At 44.3% G+C, this 20,933-nt stretch overlaps 1 protein-coding gene across 3 annotated transcripts; it reads right to left on the reverse strand.

Annotated features, from left to right (window-relative positions):
* Window positions 1-831: 831 nt before the first annotated feature.
* Window positions 832-10,388, reverse strand: LOC112068533 (T-cell differentiation antigen CD6). 3 transcript variants are annotated; one of them, XM_024135685.2, is made up of 14 exons: window positions 10,226-10,388; window positions 8,963-9,028; window positions 8,032-8,313; window positions 7,461-7,778; window positions 7,019-7,330; window positions 6,800-6,865; window positions 6,525-6,671; window positions 4,059-4,178; window positions 3,773-3,892; window positions 3,355-3,429; window positions 3,142-3,222; window positions 2,625-2,708; window positions 2,353-2,448; window positions 832-2,190 (listed from the first exon to the last, which is right to left on the reverse strand). In XM_024135685.2, the coding sequence occupies exons 1-14, from the start codon at window positions 10,275-10,277 to the stop codon at window positions 2,054-2,056; spliced, it is 1,956 nt and encodes a 651-aa protein (XP_023991453.1). In that variant the 5' UTR covers window positions 10,278-10,388; the 3' UTR covers window positions 832-2,053. The 3 variants fall into 3 exon arrangements, with proteins under 3 accessions (XP_023991453.1, XP_023991454.1, XP_023991455.1); XM_024135686.2 differs by lacking the exon at window positions 8,963-9,028; XM_024135687.2 differs by lacking the exon at window positions 3,142-3,222.
* Between the last annotated feature and the right edge of the window lie 10,545 nt (window positions 10,389-20,933).

Here is a 20,933-nt window from a genome sequence, read left to right on the forward strand (position 1 = left end):
TGGGCCGACATCCAAGCTGAGATTTCTGCCAAGCACACAGAGATGTGCCGCCACTTGGGTGTCAAAAGGGACTAAGGAGAAAAGTAGTTGAGTGTCATCATCATAGCAATGATACGAGAGTCCATGTGAGGATTTGATGGAGCTGAGTAACTTAGTGTATAAAGAGAAGAGGGCCTACAACCGAGCCTTGGGGCACACCAGTCGTGAGAGTATGTGGTGAAGACACAGATCCTCTCCACGTCACCTGGTAGGAGCAGCCTGCCGGGTAGGATTCAATCAAAGAGTGTGCAGAGCCTGAGACGCCCAGCCCGTAGAGAGAGGAGGATTGGATGGTTCACGGTGTCAAAAGCAGCGTATCGATCTAGGAGGATGAGAACAGTGGATAGGAATTTAGCTTTGGAAGTGCGGAGAGCCTTTGTGACACAGAGAAGAGCAGTCTCAGTTGAGTGACCCGTCTTGAAGCCAGACGGGTTAGGGTCAATCATTCTGAGAGAGATAGCGAGAGAGTTGTTCAGACATAGTGTAACAGTATAACTTTAGACCGTCCCCTCGCCCCGACACGGGCGCGAACCAGGGACCCTCTGCACACATCAACAACTGACACCCACGAAGCGTCGTTACCCATCGCTCCACAAAAGCCGCGGCCCTTGCAGAGCAAGGGGAAACCCTACTTCAGGTTTCCAAAGCGAGTGACGTAACCGATTGAAACGCTATATTAGCGCGTACCCGCTAACTAGCTAGCCATTTCACATCCGTTACACTCACCCCCCTTTCAACCTCCTCCTTTTCCGCAGCAACCAGTGATCCGGGTCAACAGCATCAATGTAACAGTATAACTTTAAACCGTCCCCTCGCCCCGACACGGGCGCGAACCAGGGACCCTCTGCACACATCAACAACGGTCGCCCACGAAGCATCGTTACCCATCGCTCCACAAAGGCCACGGCTCTTGCAGAGCAAGGGGAAACCCTACTTCAGGTCTCAGAGCAAGTGACGTAACCGATTGAAATGCTATTAGCGCGTACCCGCTAACTAGCTAGCCATTTCACATCCGTTACAATAGCACGCTCAAGTGTTTTGGAAAGAAAAGAAAGAAGGGGTACCGGTCTGTAGTTTTTGACGTCAGAGGAGTTGAGTGTTGGTTTCTTGAGGAGGGCAGAGACTGGGGCCATTTTTAAGTCAGAGGTGGTCAGGGATGAGTTGACGAGGGAAGTGATGAATAGGAGGTCTCCAGAGATCTGGAGAGGGGGATGGGGTCGAGTGGGTAGGTTGTCGGTAGGCTGGACCTCACTAGTCACAGGATTAATCTGGAGAGAGAGGGGAGACAGAGGTCAAGGCGTAGGGTAGTCCTGTGTGAGTGGGACCAGTGGACTCAATAGGCTGAGTGAATAAGGAGCGGATGTTGTCATCGTTCTTTTTAAAATGGTTGACAAAGTCATCCTTAGTGCACCCCTCCCCCCCTCTCTAACAGTGTGAAATAACAGTGTTTAACATGACTTTTGAATGAATACCTCATTTCTGTACACCACACAAATAATTATTTGTAAGGGAATTAACCCGTGTCTGTAGTAACGCCTCTGGCACTGTGATGCAGTGCCTTAGATCGCTACGCCACTCGGGAGGCCCCCCCTAACTTTTCTGATTAAAGAAAACAATAATACGTTTTATTTGTTTTTAGACAAGACTGTAAATACTGTGATCATAATTTAGGACATTTGTTCCAAAGTACTCCCACACATAATAGAGAGTTATATGTGATTGTGTAGAAATGTAAGCAAGGTTTCTAGTTGATGATCCCTGCTGTAAGGGTTTCCTCTGTAGGCTCCATCGGCAATCATTGTATGTTACCAACTGCACAAATATCATAACTGCATATTAAACAAATTTTACATTTTTATTATCACACCCAAAAACACAAAATACAAAACATACCTACTAATGTATGCTATACATTAATACATAATTTCAAACATTGCAAACAATTAGCTAGCCACTCTTTTATATTAACAGAAACATTGACATATACAGTAAAACGTAGGTCCTTCCAGCTCATTCAGTAGCCTTGCTTTGGGTTTGAGTCCAGGTAGTTAGCGATGTCATCATAGTCACCCTCTGAGGGGGACTGGTTGGGGTCAGGAAAGTTCAGGTGGCCCTCCTCCTCATAATCACCACTGTTCCCATCAGCCACTCCTGGGTGACAAACCATGATAAACAGAATACAGTGTGTCAGAAAATAGAGTAACATCCCAGATCCCTTATTGTCAAAATAGAGTAGATAGAGAAGAGGAGAGGAAAGTAGAAAAGATATAAGAAGAGAAGAAAAGAAATGAGAAGAAAGAACAGCTTGTTTACCCTGGTCATGTGAATGGGTTTGATCAGGGTTCCTTGAAAGCATCAGGTGGTTATTTGCATTGTGGGTAACTGGAGGTTGCCATGGATCCATTCCCTCTGGGAGAGAAAAGTAAATGCACAGCATGAATAGAAATTGAACTAGCTATTGAAACATTACCACAGTGACTTTTTTGCAGTGCTGTCTGCTCCTACTGCATCCATAGAGACTGGAATTTTTCCAGGTCAGGTCCCATAAAGTCAGGAAAAACTCAGGGCTGTACCCATGGACATACCTGATGTCACTATATTCTCTACATCTTTGCCTGTGTTTTCATAGCATTCCTCGGAAGAGGTGCTGGAAGAATCAAAGGAGTCCACTGCAGCAGAAGTCAACACAAATCATCATTAGATTGTCTCTTGCGTTTCACTGAATTGTTCATTCTTGAGTTCAAAAGGTGACCGTCTGGGGAGGTGACTGACGAGCAACCCTAGTTGCTAGGGGGGGAAGGAAGGGGTGGGAAACATGGTTTCCGGGAGTGGGGAGGGGGGATTGGATGGATACATGTTGAGTGGGTGGGTTTGGGGGAATGGGATGGGAGGTTGGAGGTATAAGCCCACTTTTTATTTATTTTTATACTGAATTTATTATTCCTTAAACTCTATGTATTTCTTACTGTTATTTTGATTTTTGATTAGCAGCCTACTTGTACATGTTTTATAAACTTATACATTGAATGGTATAATGTACCTTTAACCCCCCCTATCAAAAAATTGACATAACAAATAAAACAAATAAAAAGTGACCCTCACCACTTGGGGGTCCTAAATTGCATCCTGGATCTTGGTCAACAATGCCTCCTATGAAAACGTTATGGTTGTCTCCTGCATGTGCTACAGACGTCACATTGCTGGTGAATAACTAACTTTTAAAACTTATTTCTATCAAATGCTGTGCATTTGTGTCTGTCATGTAGGACAGGCATTGAGACTGTTATTGGAGTGCACCACTAAATATGGACTCACCTTCCTCAGATAGACTGTCCAGAGCTGTAGCCCTCATAAAAGGGTTCCTGGTATCTTGTTTGTATCGTATAGAATCTGAGTTACAAGTGAGAGTTAAGATATATTAGCTACACAACAGTGGAGGCTGCTGAAAGGATGACGGCTGATTATAATGGCTGGACCAGCGCAAATGGAATGGCATCAAACACATAGCAAACATGTATTTGATACCATTCCACTCATTCCGCTCCAGCCATTACCACAAGCCTGTCCTCCCCAATGAAGGTGCCACCAACCTCCTGTGCTACACAAATATGAGTAGTGTAGTCCAAAATGATTGTGTATTTTGGAGTCTTGATTAGCCCTTCTGAAATGCAATGCTTAGTTAAAGTATGTAAGAATTAAATGTGATTTGGGAGAAAATAAATACACTGTTTACTCTGAAAGGTGGTCATATGCACAGCTGCCTCTGTGCTTAGATCACACTGCTCATAGTCTGTATCCACTGAGGTGCTGTCCACACTACTCTGGGTCCACTGATATCTGGGATTTGATGGGACTGCAAAGCAAAACAAAAGAGAGATTAAACAATGTTCACTATCTTTACAGAGAGTTACCAAAAATGTTAAACAGATTTGATAATATGTGGCAATGTGGGTCTTGATGAAGTCGTAACTCTGTACAGAGGAAAACAGGGTCAAAGAGGCATGTTCTAATTCACTAACCATCATTTTCTGTTGGGCTGCTGGTTGTGACCTTGATGAGATTCACAGAGTCCCGGTAGTCGTTGTCATGAAGCTCAGTTGGCGTCTGCAGGTTAGCATGTCGCTGCTGGACTAAGAGAGCTATGAACAGTAAAAACACATGCTGTAATATTGATAGAGTATCAGCTTCTATCCAATCCAAAATGATCTATATTGGATTATATAGGTGATTCTACAGAAATTGTGCAAATTGCAGTCCCACCCCAAAATAACTATTTAAAAAATGACATTTATTTACCTGTTGATATGGTCTAATTCAATACAAGGCAATGACAAACATATTGTTAAATTAATATAGTACAAAGTCATTGTTTATACACATATTTCTATTGAGAGGTCGCTGTCCTAAACCCTGACTCCTAAATGTAATGTTTAAAAATTAAAGCAATTAATGATTTCTGTCATTTTTTAACACTATTTCAGAGCATCTTGAGTTATTCAATTATTACATTGAAAGATGTTGATCTAATTAGCAGTTCTATATATATATATAAAAAAATTGCCTCTGTAAATAAGAATAAAATGGTTAAATTATGAGCCTAGTTGGTTTAGCCCAGAAAAAGTCAGCAGCCTTCCCGCTAGCCATGATTAGATGAGATAATTAGTGGGTTGGACATGCCAAGAGAGGAATTTGGACTGGTCTGCCATGTAGCCCGCTTCTGTCTATAATTTGAGCTGGTCAGTATGTGTAGGTATCCTTTCTACCATGGCTTTTTTGAAAGATATCACATAGTAGAACTGCATAAGTGTTGCTTTCCACTTTCTGGAGGACCGAGTTTTGAAATCAGTGGAAGTAGAGTATGGATAGCTAAGTATGGATAGCTAAAATTCTGGCGTTCGATTGCAAATATGCAGACGGAGTCGAAAACAGAACACACAGAAGGCTGTTGTATAAAATATCTGTCAAACTAAGGGCAACCATGGAATCTGTGACAGAGAGGGAGAAGCATCCATCCATGCATATGGGTAAGACAGTCTAGCTCGCTACATTTTCAGATATTACACATTTCTAATTTTGTCAGAAAGTTGTTTTCATTTCAAGTTAAAGTGTACTGTTAGCTAGCTAGCTAACTTTAGCTGGCCTGCTATCTAGTTAACGTTACGTGTATGATATCTGTAGTAATATTATTTGGATCTCAGAGCCATTTGCATTGCTATTTATACCCCAATGTTTGTTAGCTAACATTGAACCTGGTTGGTTAGCTACCTGCAGATTCATGCAGGGTAGTAATGTTATAAGTTGGGATTATGGTTCATTATTTAGCTAGCTAGCTACATGTCTAAACAAAAGACTCCACTATGCAAGTAACTATTTCAATAGAATGTTTATGATGACACTGCAACAACTGTTGATAGAAGTAGCTGGTAAATTTGCTCTGGCTATCTACTCTGATTTCAGAGCACTTTCGTCTGAGTGTGCCAGAGCGCAGAATAACTGACGAATTTACGAACGCTCAACACCCATTGAATATGGCCGGTGTCAGTAAAGGTTGGCAAAAGAGCGTAATTAAATTGTTGCCAGCAGCACAGTTGCAGTCACCAACGGAAAACATAAAAACAGCCTAACAGCTCTGCTAGGGTGAGTAAAATAGTCAGAGTGAGTTGTTCTCTCATTTGTGTCTGGAAGTAGATAGCAAGCTAGCCAACATTACCCAGTTAGCTTGGGTGCTTGACTGCTGTTGTTAGGTCAGAACGCTCGGATCAACCCTACTCCTCAGCGAAGAGTCCAGTGTGCACTCTGAAAGCGAAGCACTCTGACAATGCTCTGAGTTTACGAACTCCCAGAGCACACTTTCACTCTAGATTAAATTTACGAACACACCCATAGTATAAACCAGTCTTTAGTCTTGAAATATTTGGTTGTTTAGTACATAGCCTCACATGTGAATCCTTAAAGAGATGGATGGGGCTAAAGTTTAAGAGGGTGTGAACAATGCTGAATGGGTGTAGACAAAGAAGAGCTCTCCAGCAGGTACCAAAATATTCAATGGCCATTTTCTCAAAAGTGAAGTAACAAGTTAATCAACTATCAAAGCAGAATTACTTTCTAATTGTTCCTCAACTACAGTGTATGATATATAGTTTTCCAGCTCTGAGTCTCTACTTTTAGCCAATGTAAAAAAAACATTTACAATTTTGCTACATAAGACCGAGTCGAGCCAGTCGGTCACATATTTCAAATACAAACAAAGTGTGTGAGTAGTACTGTATATATGTCTATCATATATATGTTGTAAGAAATGTGCGCTGAAGGTTTGGAAATAGGATACAAATTAGATATTTTTTCCAATCCCAAATTCGCACCACTTCTGTAGAATAACCCCTTTACAGAACTTTATTACAGTATGAACTGCCAGATGCATGGACATATGGTCCATGGAGATTTTGAAATACAGTCACTGAATGTATGTGGCAGTTGGGACCAACCATCTCTCCTCCTGTAGTGGCAGCAAAGCAGAGAGTTTGTGACCAGAGCCATGAGCAAAAGGAAGGACAGGGAGATGCACCCCAGCAGCTCTAAGGACATGGAGAATGGGAAGCCATGATTTGATACACTGGCTGTAGTCACTGGGCCTAGGAAGTAAACAAAATACAGGAACAAAATACAATTTTACACACATTTGATCTTGATGTTTTACATTCTCAAAAGTCTGAATAGTTTTGTCAATCTTAAAATTCAGACTCTGGTTTAACTTTTTCACCTTGCGTCCTGCTTAGTACTGTTGTAGCTGCTTCTGTTGTAACTGGAAGATATCGTCCATGTGATCCTGCGAGAAAAAGTACAGTAGAAAATATTTGTTTCTGCTTCAAGTATCACATGTCCTTCAGTGGTTTGTCAGAGTCTCTCTGAAAAACCTAAATTGTGCTCACTGTATACATTAATGAAATATTTATATTAGTGCACAAATAATCTCACTTACCACTACAAATAAGTCCAGCCGCTTTAGAGTCAGTGCAAAATAGTGTCTTGTTGGCAAACTCCTCACACTGCCAAAGGTCTGGGTGATTTGAAAAGCATTGGTAGTACCACAGGGTACCATCGTTGTGAGTGAAAGGGGGTTTGAAAGCTGCAAAATGAACTGGCTCCCCACAGCCCAACATGGAACACACCATTGAGGCTTCCTCCTTCCCCCAGCAGGTATCACACACTGTCCCCCATGATCCATTACGGTGGATCTCCACTTTACCAGAACAGCGGTCCACACCTCCGGTCAGCCTCACTGCCTTCAGCTCTGTAAAGGAGGCAGAGAAAAGAGGGACCATGAAGATCTTTAGATGAATAAAGAGAAGTTGGTGCAATCTGGCCCGTTAGTAGGGTTAATAACGTTTGTAGTGTGTAGGAAACATCAGAGTGACAGTTACCTGAGCAAACCACCCCAGCGTCCTCCTTGTGCCCACAGTCATGGCTTTCACTTGACGCTGGGCACTGCCACAGGTTGCCCTCTTTGCCAGTACATTTCAGCTCATCCAGGTAGATGGGATCCTTGCCCTGAGGGAAGGCACCACCCTGCCCTGTCACACTCAAAGCATACCCACAGCCAAGCTGGGCACATACCACATCAGCGTCCCCCAAGTCCCACTCATCATCACACACCGTGCCCCACTGCTGCGCCTCTCTCCACAGCTCCACACGTCCAGCACAGCGGTGCTCGCCTCCAGCCAGCCTCACAGCCTGATGCTCTACAACCACAGACACAAGTACTGTATATGAGTTTCAATGAACACGATTTGCTCTATTCAATCCCTAGAGTTAGGGTTAGTGTGCAACTCATGTGGTTCAGCTTCAAAAACTGTGATGTAACGCATATGATACATTTGTAGAAAATAACAGACTGTATGATCAATAATATAAAGTATCCTATTATAATTTTAAACGTATTTTGTGAAATGAGAGCATATGATGAAATGCCTGTCTTTTCAAACCGTGTCTTACCACAAACGACATCGGACACCATTGTGCAATTAATCCTCACAACTTGGGAGCAGTTCTGAAGACGATATTCATGGTAGGTGCAGTTTGTGAGGCAGGTACTGTTGGGTGGTGCGCTGGTCTCAGTAAGACTGTAGACTCCACCACAGCCAAGTTCCATACAGATCTGATGGGCTACTTGGTCTCTGGACTCTGCAGTGAATGTGACTGAAGTCCATATCTCATCTCTAAGGATCCTGGGACTCCAGGAGCATGCATTGGATTGTTGAGTTATATAGGGCTCAGCTGTGAATGAGAATGAGACATTTTAAGTGAATGAAGACATGAACTATTAAACGATATCACTAAATTAAATCGCAATGGTAGAAGAGTGGAAGGGATTGAATGATTACATATGTAGGCTGTATTTGTAACATAATGGATGGTCATACTTTATAGGGAGAAAATGTTATGGGTATTGGTGTGCAGAATGCAGGAACATTTAAGATCTTGATGAGTGGGTGAAATAGTTTTGCAACATAGGCCTTAACCTAAATTACAGTGCTATCAAACTCTTGGTTGGAATGCACCTGCAAAGTTCAATCAAACACAGCACTCAAGCCCTAACCACCTCCGCATCCTGTTTGACATTCTTTTGACACTGAACAAAAACATTCATATGGAGAGCACACAATGGGGTTTAACCAAGCACAAGTGTTTTCAAACTCTGCACCAAATGCTTGATTAATGCTCTGAGAACTGGATAATTTGGGGTGGTCTGGTCATGATGCATGAGAGTGTCTGTGAGCGATGGAGTAAAATGAAATGTGAAACTCAAAGCCAGCAGTAATGAATGGATATATTTTTTTACAAATATATTTGGCTTTGTCAGAAATATGTGTGGCTTTGTCAGAAATATGTGTGGCTTTGTCAGAAAATAAAAATAGCAACTCACTTTGATTCTTATCAAGCTCCGATTGTGATGCATTTTTTCTAGTTTGAGAGGAGTCATCTTTATATGCTGAAAGAAAGTTGACAATGGCACATCCCTTTAGATCACAGATATAGCAATGACATGTACCATCATTTTATTGGTTAGAGTGGCAATGCTATTGTGACCTCCTATGACCACGAGGACTTCCCACATGCAAGACTTTCAAACTAACCACTTGACCAAGCACTATCCTTTGTTGTTAATCCAGCATGTGAGATGCATGTGAAATGTGGTAAAATGACTTGAGCCATAAAGCCCTGTGTCCTAACCACCTGCTTACTGTACAGAGTAGTTAGTGGTAGTAGTTTATTATATTATATATTTTCCATGTAGGCCGTACAGTGTCTATTATTACATTAAAAGTAAAACAAATATAAGGGTTATCCAGCTAGCATTTGGTTCCTTGGAAGTTGTGGGAACATGTGTTATTGGTTTCCCATGGGTTTTGAGAACGAAGACATGAGTTTCATGACCGGGAAAACATTTTTTAAAACATTCTGAGAACGGAAGTGAACATTTTGCCTGTTCTGGGAACGTTTGATTTTAGGTTTTATTAACGTTCTGAGAACAAGAATTCTAGGTAATTTGAAGGTAATTAAATAAAGTTCTAAGAACATATTTCGATAAGACTTTTAATAACGCTGCTAGCGTAGTTTGGGTTAACTCCCAGCACAGATCGAAATGAATTTGCTTTGGCATTAAATCATGCAAACATTTTTTATTATTATTGTGGCACAGCATCAATATGATTCAAATCTCTTACCTTTTGTTCTCTAGTCATGTAATTTAGTCCACTGTGCCACCAGGATGGAGCGAGCATGCCATGTTTTTTTTAACTCCATACAAAGCTGTTCATTTTAGTCTATTCAAACATACCACATTTAAGTAGAACCATGAGGAAACCTGCAGAAAACGTTATGCTGAAGTACTGAAATCCCCACAGAATTAACATATGGTTCTCAGAGGTGGGATAATTCCTTCACTGCTATTGTTATTCAAATAGATCATATTTGTGCCTTTTTTGACTTATGTAAAACGTGTTTCAAATCCCTGAAGTTATTAGTCGTGGACTGGTTAGCATCTGTCTAATACTCTTCACATGAATACAGTAATGTTATCTTCACTTATCGGGTGTGATAGAATCACTTTTACTGTAAATATTCAACAAGTAAATCAAAGATAATAGATCATAAAGAAATTATTGTGTAGAGTGGCATCTATTACCTTGACAAGATTGAAGCGTTTGGAGGATTAAAATGAGTTTCACCAAATTCATAGTGTATTTGTCTATTCAAATACACAAATAAAACAATGAAAACAGAAAAATGTAAGTTTCCCTTGATATCTAGCTCTGATCACTGCATAACCCCAAACTGTGTGAAAATGTCATCCTGAGCTGTCTTTTCTGTGCCTGCACAATGTGTGGTTTCCTCTCTTGTTCCTCTGGCATAGGCCTTCAATTCACATTTCCTCTATAACATCCACTAGCTAGTGTGTGCTCACATAGGCCTTCTCACAACATATGAAATAAGTCAAGAAACTAAGAAAACCTGATTGGGTCTGTCACTAAAAGACAGAGGACCAGTCCCAGTTCATTATTAGAACATTGCCTGATATTTAAAATATAAATGTTAAATTAAAAATGTATTTTGTTGTTGTTTAATTAACCTGAATTTAGTTGGTTTAGTTGGTTAGAATTTGATTGACCGTGCCAACAGTCATAGTTGTTTGTCATCAGAAATGTAATGTGGGCGGGAAATGAATGTAGAGAATTCATGATTCAAAAACTGTATATCATGGTAGTCAAAGACAGTAATGTAGCCTGTACTGTCTAAAAAGGGCTTCCGTTTTTTTTATACCCCTACCCGAGGTAGAACAAAATACAACCATCTCTAGTACCTCTAATTTATTAAATTGATTGTTGTGAGGGAAAAAAATCCTGCAAAAGTTGTTGTATTGATAGATATTGTGACACACCCCCTAAACTCAAAACATGCTGTCACGCCCTGACCTTAGAGCCTTTTTTATGTCTCTTTTTGGTTTGGTCAGGGTGTGATTTGGGTGGGCATTCTATGTCCTTTACTTCTATGATTTTGTGTTTCTATGTTTTGGCCGGGTATGGTTCTCAATCAGGGACAGCTGTCTATCGTTGTTTCTGATTGGGAATCATACTTAGGCAGCCCTTTTTCCCACCTGTGATTGTGGGTATTTATCTTTGTTAGTGGCACTTAGCCCTGTAAGCTTCACGGTTGTTTGTTTGTTGGCGACATTTTAAATGAAAAGAGAAATGTACGCTCACCACGCTGCACTTTGGTCCACTTCTTTTGACGGCCGTGACACATGCAGAATAATGTCGGGCTGATGGCGGGGTGGGCAACATTATCACGTTTCAGGGAAGACCCAGATGCAGACAATGTCAAAGTAACAAAAATGTATTACTAGAACAGGGGGCAGGCAAAATGACAGGACAAGGGCAGGCAGAGGTCAGTATTCCAGATCAGCAACCAACCTCTTCGTCTTGCTCCGGAAAGAGCGGGGGCTGATAACCCAGGGAAAACTCAAAGGGCGAGAGACTCGTGGCAGAGAAAGGAACGGGAATTGCAGGCATATTCGACCCACACTAGTTTCTGTCTCCAGGTGGTTGGGTTGGCGGAGTCCAGGTAGCGAAAAGTAGTCTCCAGGTCTTGGTTGGCTCGCTCCGATGGCCGTTGGACTGGGGGTGGTACCCGGATGACAGGCTGGCAGACAACCCAATGAGTTTGCAGAACGCTTTTCAGAAACGGGACCAGAACTGAGGACCCTGGTTGGAGACCATGTCCACTGGGAGTCCATGGATCCGGAAGACGTGCTTGGCCGTCCCTTTGGCAGAGGGTAGCTTGGGGAGAGGAATGTAGTGGGGGGCAATGGAAAACCGGTCCACTACTGTCAGGATGGCGGTGTTGCCATCAGACTGGGGAAGACCCGTGACATGTGAGACCAGGGATGGTGAGGAACAGGCAGAGGTTGAAGGAGACCAGCTGGAGCTTGCCGGGTAGTCTTGTTCTGCACACAGATCGTGCATGTGGCAACGAATGCAGAGAGGTCAGGTACAATGGTAGGCCACCAAAAGTGTTGTCGCACAAAGGTCCAGGGTCCGACGGGAGCCCGGATGGCAGGCAAGCTTGGAGGAGTGTGCACAGTCCAGACCGAGGAGCGGACAGCATCAGGAACAAACATCCGGTTATTTGGGCCCATCCCGTGGTTCGGCTGGGAACACTGCACCTCACAAACCTGGTTCCCTATTCTCCAGCTGATTGTTCTTGCCAGGCACGAGATGGGAAGGATGGTCTCGGGTTCCGGGGGTGTAGTCGCGGGGCTATAGCGGCGTGACAGCGCATCCGGCTCAACATTATTGGATCCTGGTAGGTATGAGAGGGAGAAGTTGAACCGGGTGAAAAGCAGGGCCCACCTAGCTTGCCTGGAGTTGAGACGCTTGGCGGCGCAGAGATATTCCAGGTTCTTGTGGTCTGTCTATACAATGAACGAATGTCCCCCCTCCAGCCAGTGCCTCTCCTCCTCCAACTTCATTCTTCACCGCGAGAAGCTCACGATTCCCCACATCGTAGTTCCTCTCCATTGCGGTCGAGGCGGGAGAAGATGGTGCAGGGATGGAACTTGAGGTCCAGGGCAGAACACTAGGACAGGACAGCACCCACTCTGGCATCCGAAGCATCGGCCTCCACCACGAACTGGTGGGATGGGTCAGGATGAACCAAGATGGGAGCTGGGGTGAACTGGTGTTTGAGATCCAGGAACGCCCGGTCAGCAGCTGGGTACCATGTGAACGGAACCTTGGGAGAGGTGAGTGCAGACAGGGGGGAAAGCCAGGGTGCTGTAACCCCGGTGATAGAAGTTGGTGAATCCCAGGAGACGTAGCCTGGGGCCAATACACCAATGCTCTCACCTTCATGGGATCCATCTGTACACTCCCTGCAGCGATGATGTAACCCAGGAAGGGGATGGTGGAGCAATGGAATTCACACTTCTCCAGGAGGCGTTGGAGACCCTGTCGGATGTGGAGCACGTGTCCTTGGGCAGAGCGGGAGAAAATGAGGATGTCGTCGAGGTAGACGAAGACAAACCGGTTCAACATGTCGCAGAGAACATCATTCACTAGAGCCTGGAACACAGCAGGGGTGTTGGTAAGGCCAAATGGCATGCCCAGATACTCGTGGTGACCGCTGGTCATGTTGAAGGCAGTCTTCCCTCATCCCCCTTCCCATATCCAAAGCAGGTGGTAGGCATTCCGTAGGTCCAGCATGGAGAACACGGTGGCCCACTGGAGTGGCTCGAAGTTCGAGGAGATGAGTGTTAACGAGTATCTGTTCTTCACTGTGATGTTGTTGAGGCCTCAGTAGCCGATGCACGGGCGCAGGTTTTGTCCTTCTTCTCCACAAAGAAGAACCCTGCGCCGGCGGGGGAGGCAGAAGGACAGATGAACCCTGCATCTAGGGAGTCCTCAATGTAGGTCTCCATAGCCTTGATCTCCAGACCTGACAGAGAGTACAGTCATCCCCGGGGCAGAGTGGTACCTGGGAGAAGGTAGATCCCGCAGTCATAGGGTCTGTGCGGCGGAAGCGATGTGGCCCGGGGCTTACTGAACACCTCCCGGAGGTCCTGGTACTCCGCGGGAATGGCAAAGATGTCCGGGGCAACTTCCGAGCCCCCAGAAAGACATCCCGGGGCAGGCTGCGCTGACTTCAGGCAATGAACATGACAGAACAGGCTCAAGCCCATGATGGCACCAGCAGAACAGTCAATAAGGGGATTGTATTACTGGAGCCAAGATAACCCTAATACCACGGGAACCTGAGGAGACTTAATATGCAATAATTGGATTGTCTTGCTGTGGTTCCCTGACACCTGTAGGTTGACGTGGGATATATTGTGGGTGACCTGGCCTATAGAGCGCCCGCCCAGCGCTCTAACATCCATGGGAATGGAGAGGGGCTGAGTGGGGATGCCCAGCTCGGACGTCAGGGTAGCGTCCATAAAGCTCTCATCGGCCTCAAAGTCGATGAGTACCCGGAGAGATTTCGACTGCTTACCCCACAGCAAGATGGCATAAAAAGGGTTGAGAGTAAGGGGAGAGGAAAAGTTTTCCATATGGCCCATCAGAGTACTCTGTCCTACCGGTGAGCCTGGTCTTGTAGTGGACAGGTGGCCACGAAATGACCAGTAGTCCCGCAATACAGGAAACTCTTCATGTGAAGCCTGTATTGCCGTTCAGCTGGGGACAGCCTAGCTCTGCCTAGTTGCATCGGCTCGGGAAAAGGTGAATTGGTAGACTTCGGAGACTCTCGGGGGTACTCGGGTAGCCTCCGGTTCTCGTGGCAATGGAGCCGTCGGGGACTTCCGGGATGTCCCGGAGGCGTGGTGGAAGCCTTGGGCAGGCGAGAGAAATCAAACCTCCTCTCCTACCTTAGCTCCCATAGTCGCCCATCGATCCGAATGGTCAAGGCGATGAGCGAGTCGAAATCCGTCAGTAGTTCCCGGGCTGCAAGCTCGTCCTTTACTTCCTCCGATACTCCATGCAGGAACATGTCGAACAGTGCTTCCGGGTTCCAGGCACTATCAGCTACCAACGTGAGGATATCCACAGTCTGCCACACAGTGAGAGTCTTGCCGAATCTTGAGTAATTCCCGGACAGCCTTTCTCCCGGACAATGGAGCATTGAAAACTTTCTTCACTTCCGCCACAAACTCCTCCAGACTGAAGCATACGGCCGACTGTTGTTCCATTCTGCCGTAGCCCAGGCGAGAGCCCTCCCAGACATCAGCGTGATGAGGTACGCTATCTTAGAGCGGTCAGAGGGGAAGGAGGAGGGCTGCAGCTCGACGATGAGGGAACACTGAGCGAGAAACCTCCGACAGGTGCTCGACTCTCCATCGAAGTGTTCTGGGGAGGTAAGCAGGGTTCCCGGGAAATCTGGGTGTCCAGGGAGGCGACACTGCTAACAGCCGGGTTACTGCGGTAGGCTGCCTAACAAGACAACCCGTGGAATTGCTCCAGCAATGTGTTCAACACTCGGTCATGACGTTCGGCCAAGGTCTGGACCCTTTCCATAAGGCCACGAAGCAACTCCTCGTGCCTTCCAATGGTGGCTCCTTGGGAGATGGAGTTGCGGAGCTGGTCCAAGTCTGCTGGGTCAGTCATGGCCAGTTCGTACTATCATTTTTCAGGGAAGACCCAGAAGCAGAGAGTGTCGAAGTAAAACAAGTTTATTACTAGAACGCTGATTAGGCAAAACGACAGGTCAAGGCAGAGGTCAGTAATCCAGATCAGAGTCCAAAAGGTATAGAACGGCAGGCAGTCTCAGGGTAGGCAGAGGTCAATAATCCAGGGTAATGTGACAAGGTACAGAAACGGCAGGCAGGGTCAGGGAAGGCAGAATGGTCAAAACCGGGAAAACAAAAAAACAGGAACTAGAAACAGACAGGAGCAAGAGGAATAAACTTGATTTGATTTGATTTGGTAGGCTTGAAGAATAAAACTAACTGGAAACAGACAAACAGAGAACACAGGTATAAATACAAATGGGAACAATGGGGAAGATGGGCGACACCTGGAGGGGGGTAGAGACAAGCACAAAGACAGGTAAAACAGATCAGGGTGTGACACACATAGGCTCATGTAACGAAATATTGCAAGCTTTGATATTGCTTGAATGTAGAATACAAGTAGTCAGTTGTCAGCAGTACATACACAAATAAACAGATTATCTTAATTAATATTGGAAATAAAGACCTGTAAACAAAGAGATACAATAAGCAGTAATTTGTATTTTGTATTTGTATTTATTATGGATCCCAAGGGAGCAGCTAATCTTCCTGGGGTTCAGSAAAATTAAAGCAGTTCATACAATTTAAAAACATAGCAATAATTCAAAGATTTCACAACACACTGTGTGCCCTCAGGCCCCTACTCCACCACTAACACATATCTACAGTACAAAATCCATGTGTAGGTGTGTGTATAGTCCGCATGTTATCTTGTCTGTGTGTATGCATGTGTGCCTATGTTTGTGTTGCTTCACAGTCCCCGCTGTTCCATAAGGTGTATTTGATCTGTTTTTTAAATCAAATTGTACTGCTTGCATCAGTTACTTGCACTGTGCGCCTCCCATAGTCTGTTCTGGACATAGGGGACTGTGAAGAGACCTCTGGTGGCATGTCTTGTGGGGTATGCATGGGTGTCCGACTGGACTGCTGACTGCGCCAGCAGTTCAAACATACAGCTCGGTGTATTCAACATGTCATCAAAAAGTAGTGATGAAGTCATTCCCTCCTCCACTTTGAGCCTGGAGAGATTGACATGCATATTGTTAATATTAGCTCTCTGTGTGCATCCAAGTGCCAGCTGTTCTGCCCTGTTCTGAGCCAATTGCAATTTTCCTTTGTCCTTTTTTTGTGGCACCTGACCACACGAGTGAACAGTAGTCCAGGTGTGAAAACACCAGGGCCTGTAGGACCTGCCTTGCTAGTAATGCTGTTGCGAACAAGGCATGTCCTACAAAGTAGAGCAGTGCTTTATTATTGACAGACTTCTCCCTATCTTATCTATTGCGTTTTTTGCAAGATGGCGCTGAAAGAGATGGTCGCCTCGTCCTTAGGAAACTATGCAGTAATACATTTTTTATGTATTATTTCTTACATTGTTAGCCCAGAAAATTGGGTTATTTCATACATCCAGGAAGAACTATTGGATATGAGAACGACGTCAACTTACCAACATTACGACCAGGAATACAACTTTGCCGAAGCAGATCCTTTTTTCGAACCTCCACTCTGGACAATGGTTCTAATCCCAGAGGCCGACCCAAACCAACGTCGTCACTGCAGGAGAGGCAGATGGAGCGGCCTCCTGGTCAGACTTAGTAGGCGAGCACACCATCCACCGCTTCAAAGCATACAACTTGCCAATGTCCAGGCTCTAGACAGCAAGGTGGATGACATGGCTCACTCTGGATATGTTGTCAGAGTCAGTACAGCCACCGGGTTTCTTCATGCGTTGCGACGACAGAAACAAACATGTCTCTGGCAAGAAGAAGGGCGGGGGTGTATGCCTCATGATTAACGACTCATGGTGTAATCATAATAACATACAGGAACTCAAGTCCTTTTGTTCATCTGACCTAGAATTCCTTAAAATCAAACCCTGACTGCATTATCTTCCAAAATAATTATCTTCGATTATAGTCACAGCCGTGTATATCCCCCCCAAGCAGATACCTCAACGGCCCTAAAAGAACTTCACTGGACTCTATGTAAACTGGAAATCATGTACCCTGAGGCTGCATTTATTTTAACAAAGCTAATTTGAGAACAAAGTTACCCAAATTCTACCAGCACATTGATTATTGCACCCGCTCGAGCAAAACATTGGACCACTGCTACTCTAACTTCCGCGATGCATACAAGGCCCTCCCCGCCTTCCCTTCGGCAAATCTGACCATGATTCCATCTTGTTGCTCCCCTCCTATAGGTAGAAACTAAAACAGGTCGTGCCCATGCTTAGGTATATCCAACGCTAGTCTGACCAATTGGATTCCATGCTTTAAGATTGCATCGATCACGTGGATATGTTCCGGGTTGCCTCAGACAATAACATCTACGTATACGCTGACTCGGTGAGTGAGTTTATTAGGAAGTGCATTGGAGATGTTGTACCCACTGTGACTATTAAAACCTTCCCTAACCAGAAACTGTGGATTCATGGCAGCATTCGCGCAAAACTGAAAGCGCGAACCACCGCATTTAATCATGGCAAGGCGACTGGAAACATAACCGAATACAAATAGTGTAGCTATTTCCTCCGCAAAGGAATCAACAAGCAAAGCGTTTCTATAGAGACAAATTCAACGGATCAAGCACGAGACGTACAGTGGGGAGAACAAGTATTTGATAACTGCCGATTTTGCAGGTTTTCCTACTTACAGCATGTGAGGTCTGTAATTCTTATCATAGGTACACTTCAACTGTGAGAGACGGACCTAAACAAAAATCCAGAAAATCACATTGTATGATTTTTAGTAATTAATTTGCATTTTATTGCATGACATAAGTATTTGATACATCAGAAAAGCAGAACTTAATATTTGGTACAGAAACCTTTGTTTGCAATTACAGAGATCATACGTTTCCTGTAGTTCTTGACCAGGTTTGCACACACTGCAGCAGGGATTTTGGCCCACTCCTCCATACAGACCTTCTCCAGATCCTTCAGGTTTCGGGCTGTCGCTGGGCAATACGGACTTTCAGCTCCCTCCAAAGATTTTCTATTGGGTTCAATAGAAAGACCCAGCCACGACCCATCTTTAATGCTCTTACTGGGAGGGGTTGTTGGCCAAGATCTCGTGATACATGGCCCCATCCATCCTCCCCTCAATACGGTGCAGTCGTCCTGTCCCCTTTGCAGAAAAGCATCCCCAAAGAATGATGTTTCCACCTCCATGCTTCACGGTTGGATGTGTTTTTGGGGTTGTACTCATCCTTCTTCTTCCTCCAAACACGGCGAGTGGAGTTTAGACCAAAAAGCTCTATTTTGTCTCATCAGACCACATGACCTTCTCCCATTCTCCTCTGGATCATCCAGATGGTCATTGGCAAACTTCAGACGGGCCTGGACATGCGCTGCTTGAGCAGGGGGACCTTGCGTGCCTGCAGGATTTTAATCCATGACGGCGTAGTGTGTTTCTAATGGTTTTCTTTGAGACTGTGGTCCAGCTCTCTCAGGTCATTGACCAGGTCCTGCCGTGTAGTTCTGGCTGATCCCTACCTCCTCATGATCATTGATGCCCACGAGTGAGATCTTGCATGGGCCCCAGACCGAGGGTGATTGACCGTCATCTTGAACTTCTTCCATTTTCTTAATATGCGCCAACAGTTGTTGCCTTCTCACCAGCTGCTTGCCTATTGTCTGTAGCCCATCCCAGCCTTGTGCAGGTCTACATTTTATCCCTGATGTCCTTACACAGCTCTCGGTCTTGGCCATTGTGGAGAGGTTGGAATCTGTTTGATTGAGTGTGTCTTTTATACAGGTAACGAGTTCAAACAGGTGCAGTTAATACAGGTAATGAGTGGAGAACAGGAGGGCTTCTTAAAGAAAAACTAACAGGTCTGTGAGAGCCGGAATTCTTACTGGTTGGTAGGTGATCAAATACTTATGTCATGCAATAAAATGCAAATTAATTTCTTAAAAATCATACAATGTGATTTTCTGGATTTTTGTTTTAGATTCAGTCTCTCACAGTTGAAGTGTACCGATAAAAATTACAGACCTCTACATGATTTGTAAGTAGGAAAACCTGCAAAATCGGCAGTGTATCAAATACTTGTTCTCCCCACTGCACATGAAAAAGGTTCAAAATAGATTACATTATTACGTGCTCCACCACCCATGTTACCTACATTATTAAATGTCCATGTGGGCTTTGCTATGTAGGTAAAACCTCTCGTTCTCTCAAACAGAGAATCTGTGAACATAAAAGTTAAATTAGGATAAACGACAGGAATTATCCAGTCGCAGTACATTTTAATGACCTAAAACATGACATTTCTACCTATAGATTTTGTAGCGTAGAGAAAGTTAAGATATCAGACGGGAGGTGATATAAATAATACTCTGAGCAAAAGAGAATGATTTTGGATTTTCACCCTCCAGATATTATTTCCTAACAGTCTTAATGATGAAATGACTATGCATGTTATGTGGTCACTATTGTCATTGGTTGCACTAATTGCACTGTTTTTCTACATAACTGGGTTCAAGTATTCATGACATTACCCTGAAGAAGGCACAGGGATGCCGAAATGTTGGTAAATACCCAGTCAATTACTGGGAGTTTATGTATGGAGTGTGCGACTCTCTTTATTTTGATCGTTTATGTTGTAAATGTGAACATGAATTATGTGTCACGTTCCTGACCTGTTTTCTTTTGTCTTGTATTTATTTAGTTGGTCAGGGCGTGAGTTGGGTGGGTTTGTCTATGTGTGATTTTCTATGTTGGGATGTTTGTGTTCGGCCGGGTATGATTCTCAATCAGAGGCAGCTTCCAATCGTTGTCCCTGATTGAGAATCATACTTAGGCAGCCTGGGTTTCACGTGTGTTTTGTGGGTGTTTGTTTCCGTGTTTGTATTCGTGCCACACGGGACTGTTGTCGGTTGTATTCATTTTTGTTATTTTGGTTTCATGTTAGTGTTCAGTTTCGAGTTAATAAATTATCATGAGCACTACCCACTCTGCGTGTTGGTCCGATCCATGCTCCTCCTCGTCTGAGGAGGAGAACGACTATGACGACCGTTACATTATGCCCCTATTTCAGATTACTCTGACGTTTTACTTGCACTGTACCCAATTGATTTTGAAACTTGCTTGGTAGGTTGATGTCCTCATTGTGGTTTTACAGACGTGTTTAACACGTTTATGTACACACTTTATTCAAATATTTATTGAAATGCATATTGTAAAATTGATAGCACTTATTTGTTTTCTTTCGACTCCAACCCCATTCGATGCGTTGAACGAATGTGTGCTAATTTTAAAAAACTCACAAAGCTCTGACGAAGGCCTTAAGGCGATAAGTAAAGCTTATTAAGAGCAGTGATACTATCAAGAGCAGTGTGCGGCTTTCTTCTTCTTCTTTTTCCCCGCAATGTAAACATGGAAAATATCTGGTTGTCTTGCATCCTGATGTGATTTTTTAAAGCTCAGCTCGCATTTCTGTTGTTGCTGGGAGGAAGTTGTTTGACAGAGGCCACACCATGGCAGCCTAGTACGGCGAGATGGAAAGTGCGAAGTACGGAGAGGGAGAGACTAGCGTGATGTAGAGTGAGAGGTGGTCTATAGATGTCGGGAGAAGAAATGCATGTAGAGTGTGTGAGAAGCGAGAT

The sequence above is a fragment of the Salvelinus sp. IW2-2015 genome, unplaced genomic scaffold (genome assembly GCF_002910315.2).
Source record: "Salvelinus sp. IW2-2015 unplaced genomic scaffold, ASM291031v2 Un_scaffold560, whole genome shotgun sequence".
Classification (NCBI taxonomy): Eukaryota; Metazoa; Chordata; class Actinopteri; order Salmoniformes; family Salmonidae; genus Salvelinus; species Salvelinus sp. IW2-2015.

What these genes read in the sequence shown, in the direction of transcription:
- LOC112068533 (XM_024135685.2), bottom strand. Translation starts at nt 10,277, where the DNA reads ATGAATTTGGTGAAACTCATTTTAATCCTCCAAACGCTTCAATCTTGT. An exon ending in GGTGTCCGATGTCGTTTGTG is followed by an intron (nt 7,779 to 8,031) that starts GTAAGACACGGT and finishes CTGTGGTTGTAG; the next exon opens with AGCATCAGGCTGTGAGGCTG. An exon ending in CGCTGGGGTGGTTTGCTCAG is followed by an intron (nt 7,331 to 7,460) that starts GTAACTGTCACT and finishes CCTCCTTTACAG; the next exon opens with AGCTGAAGGCAGTGAGGCTG.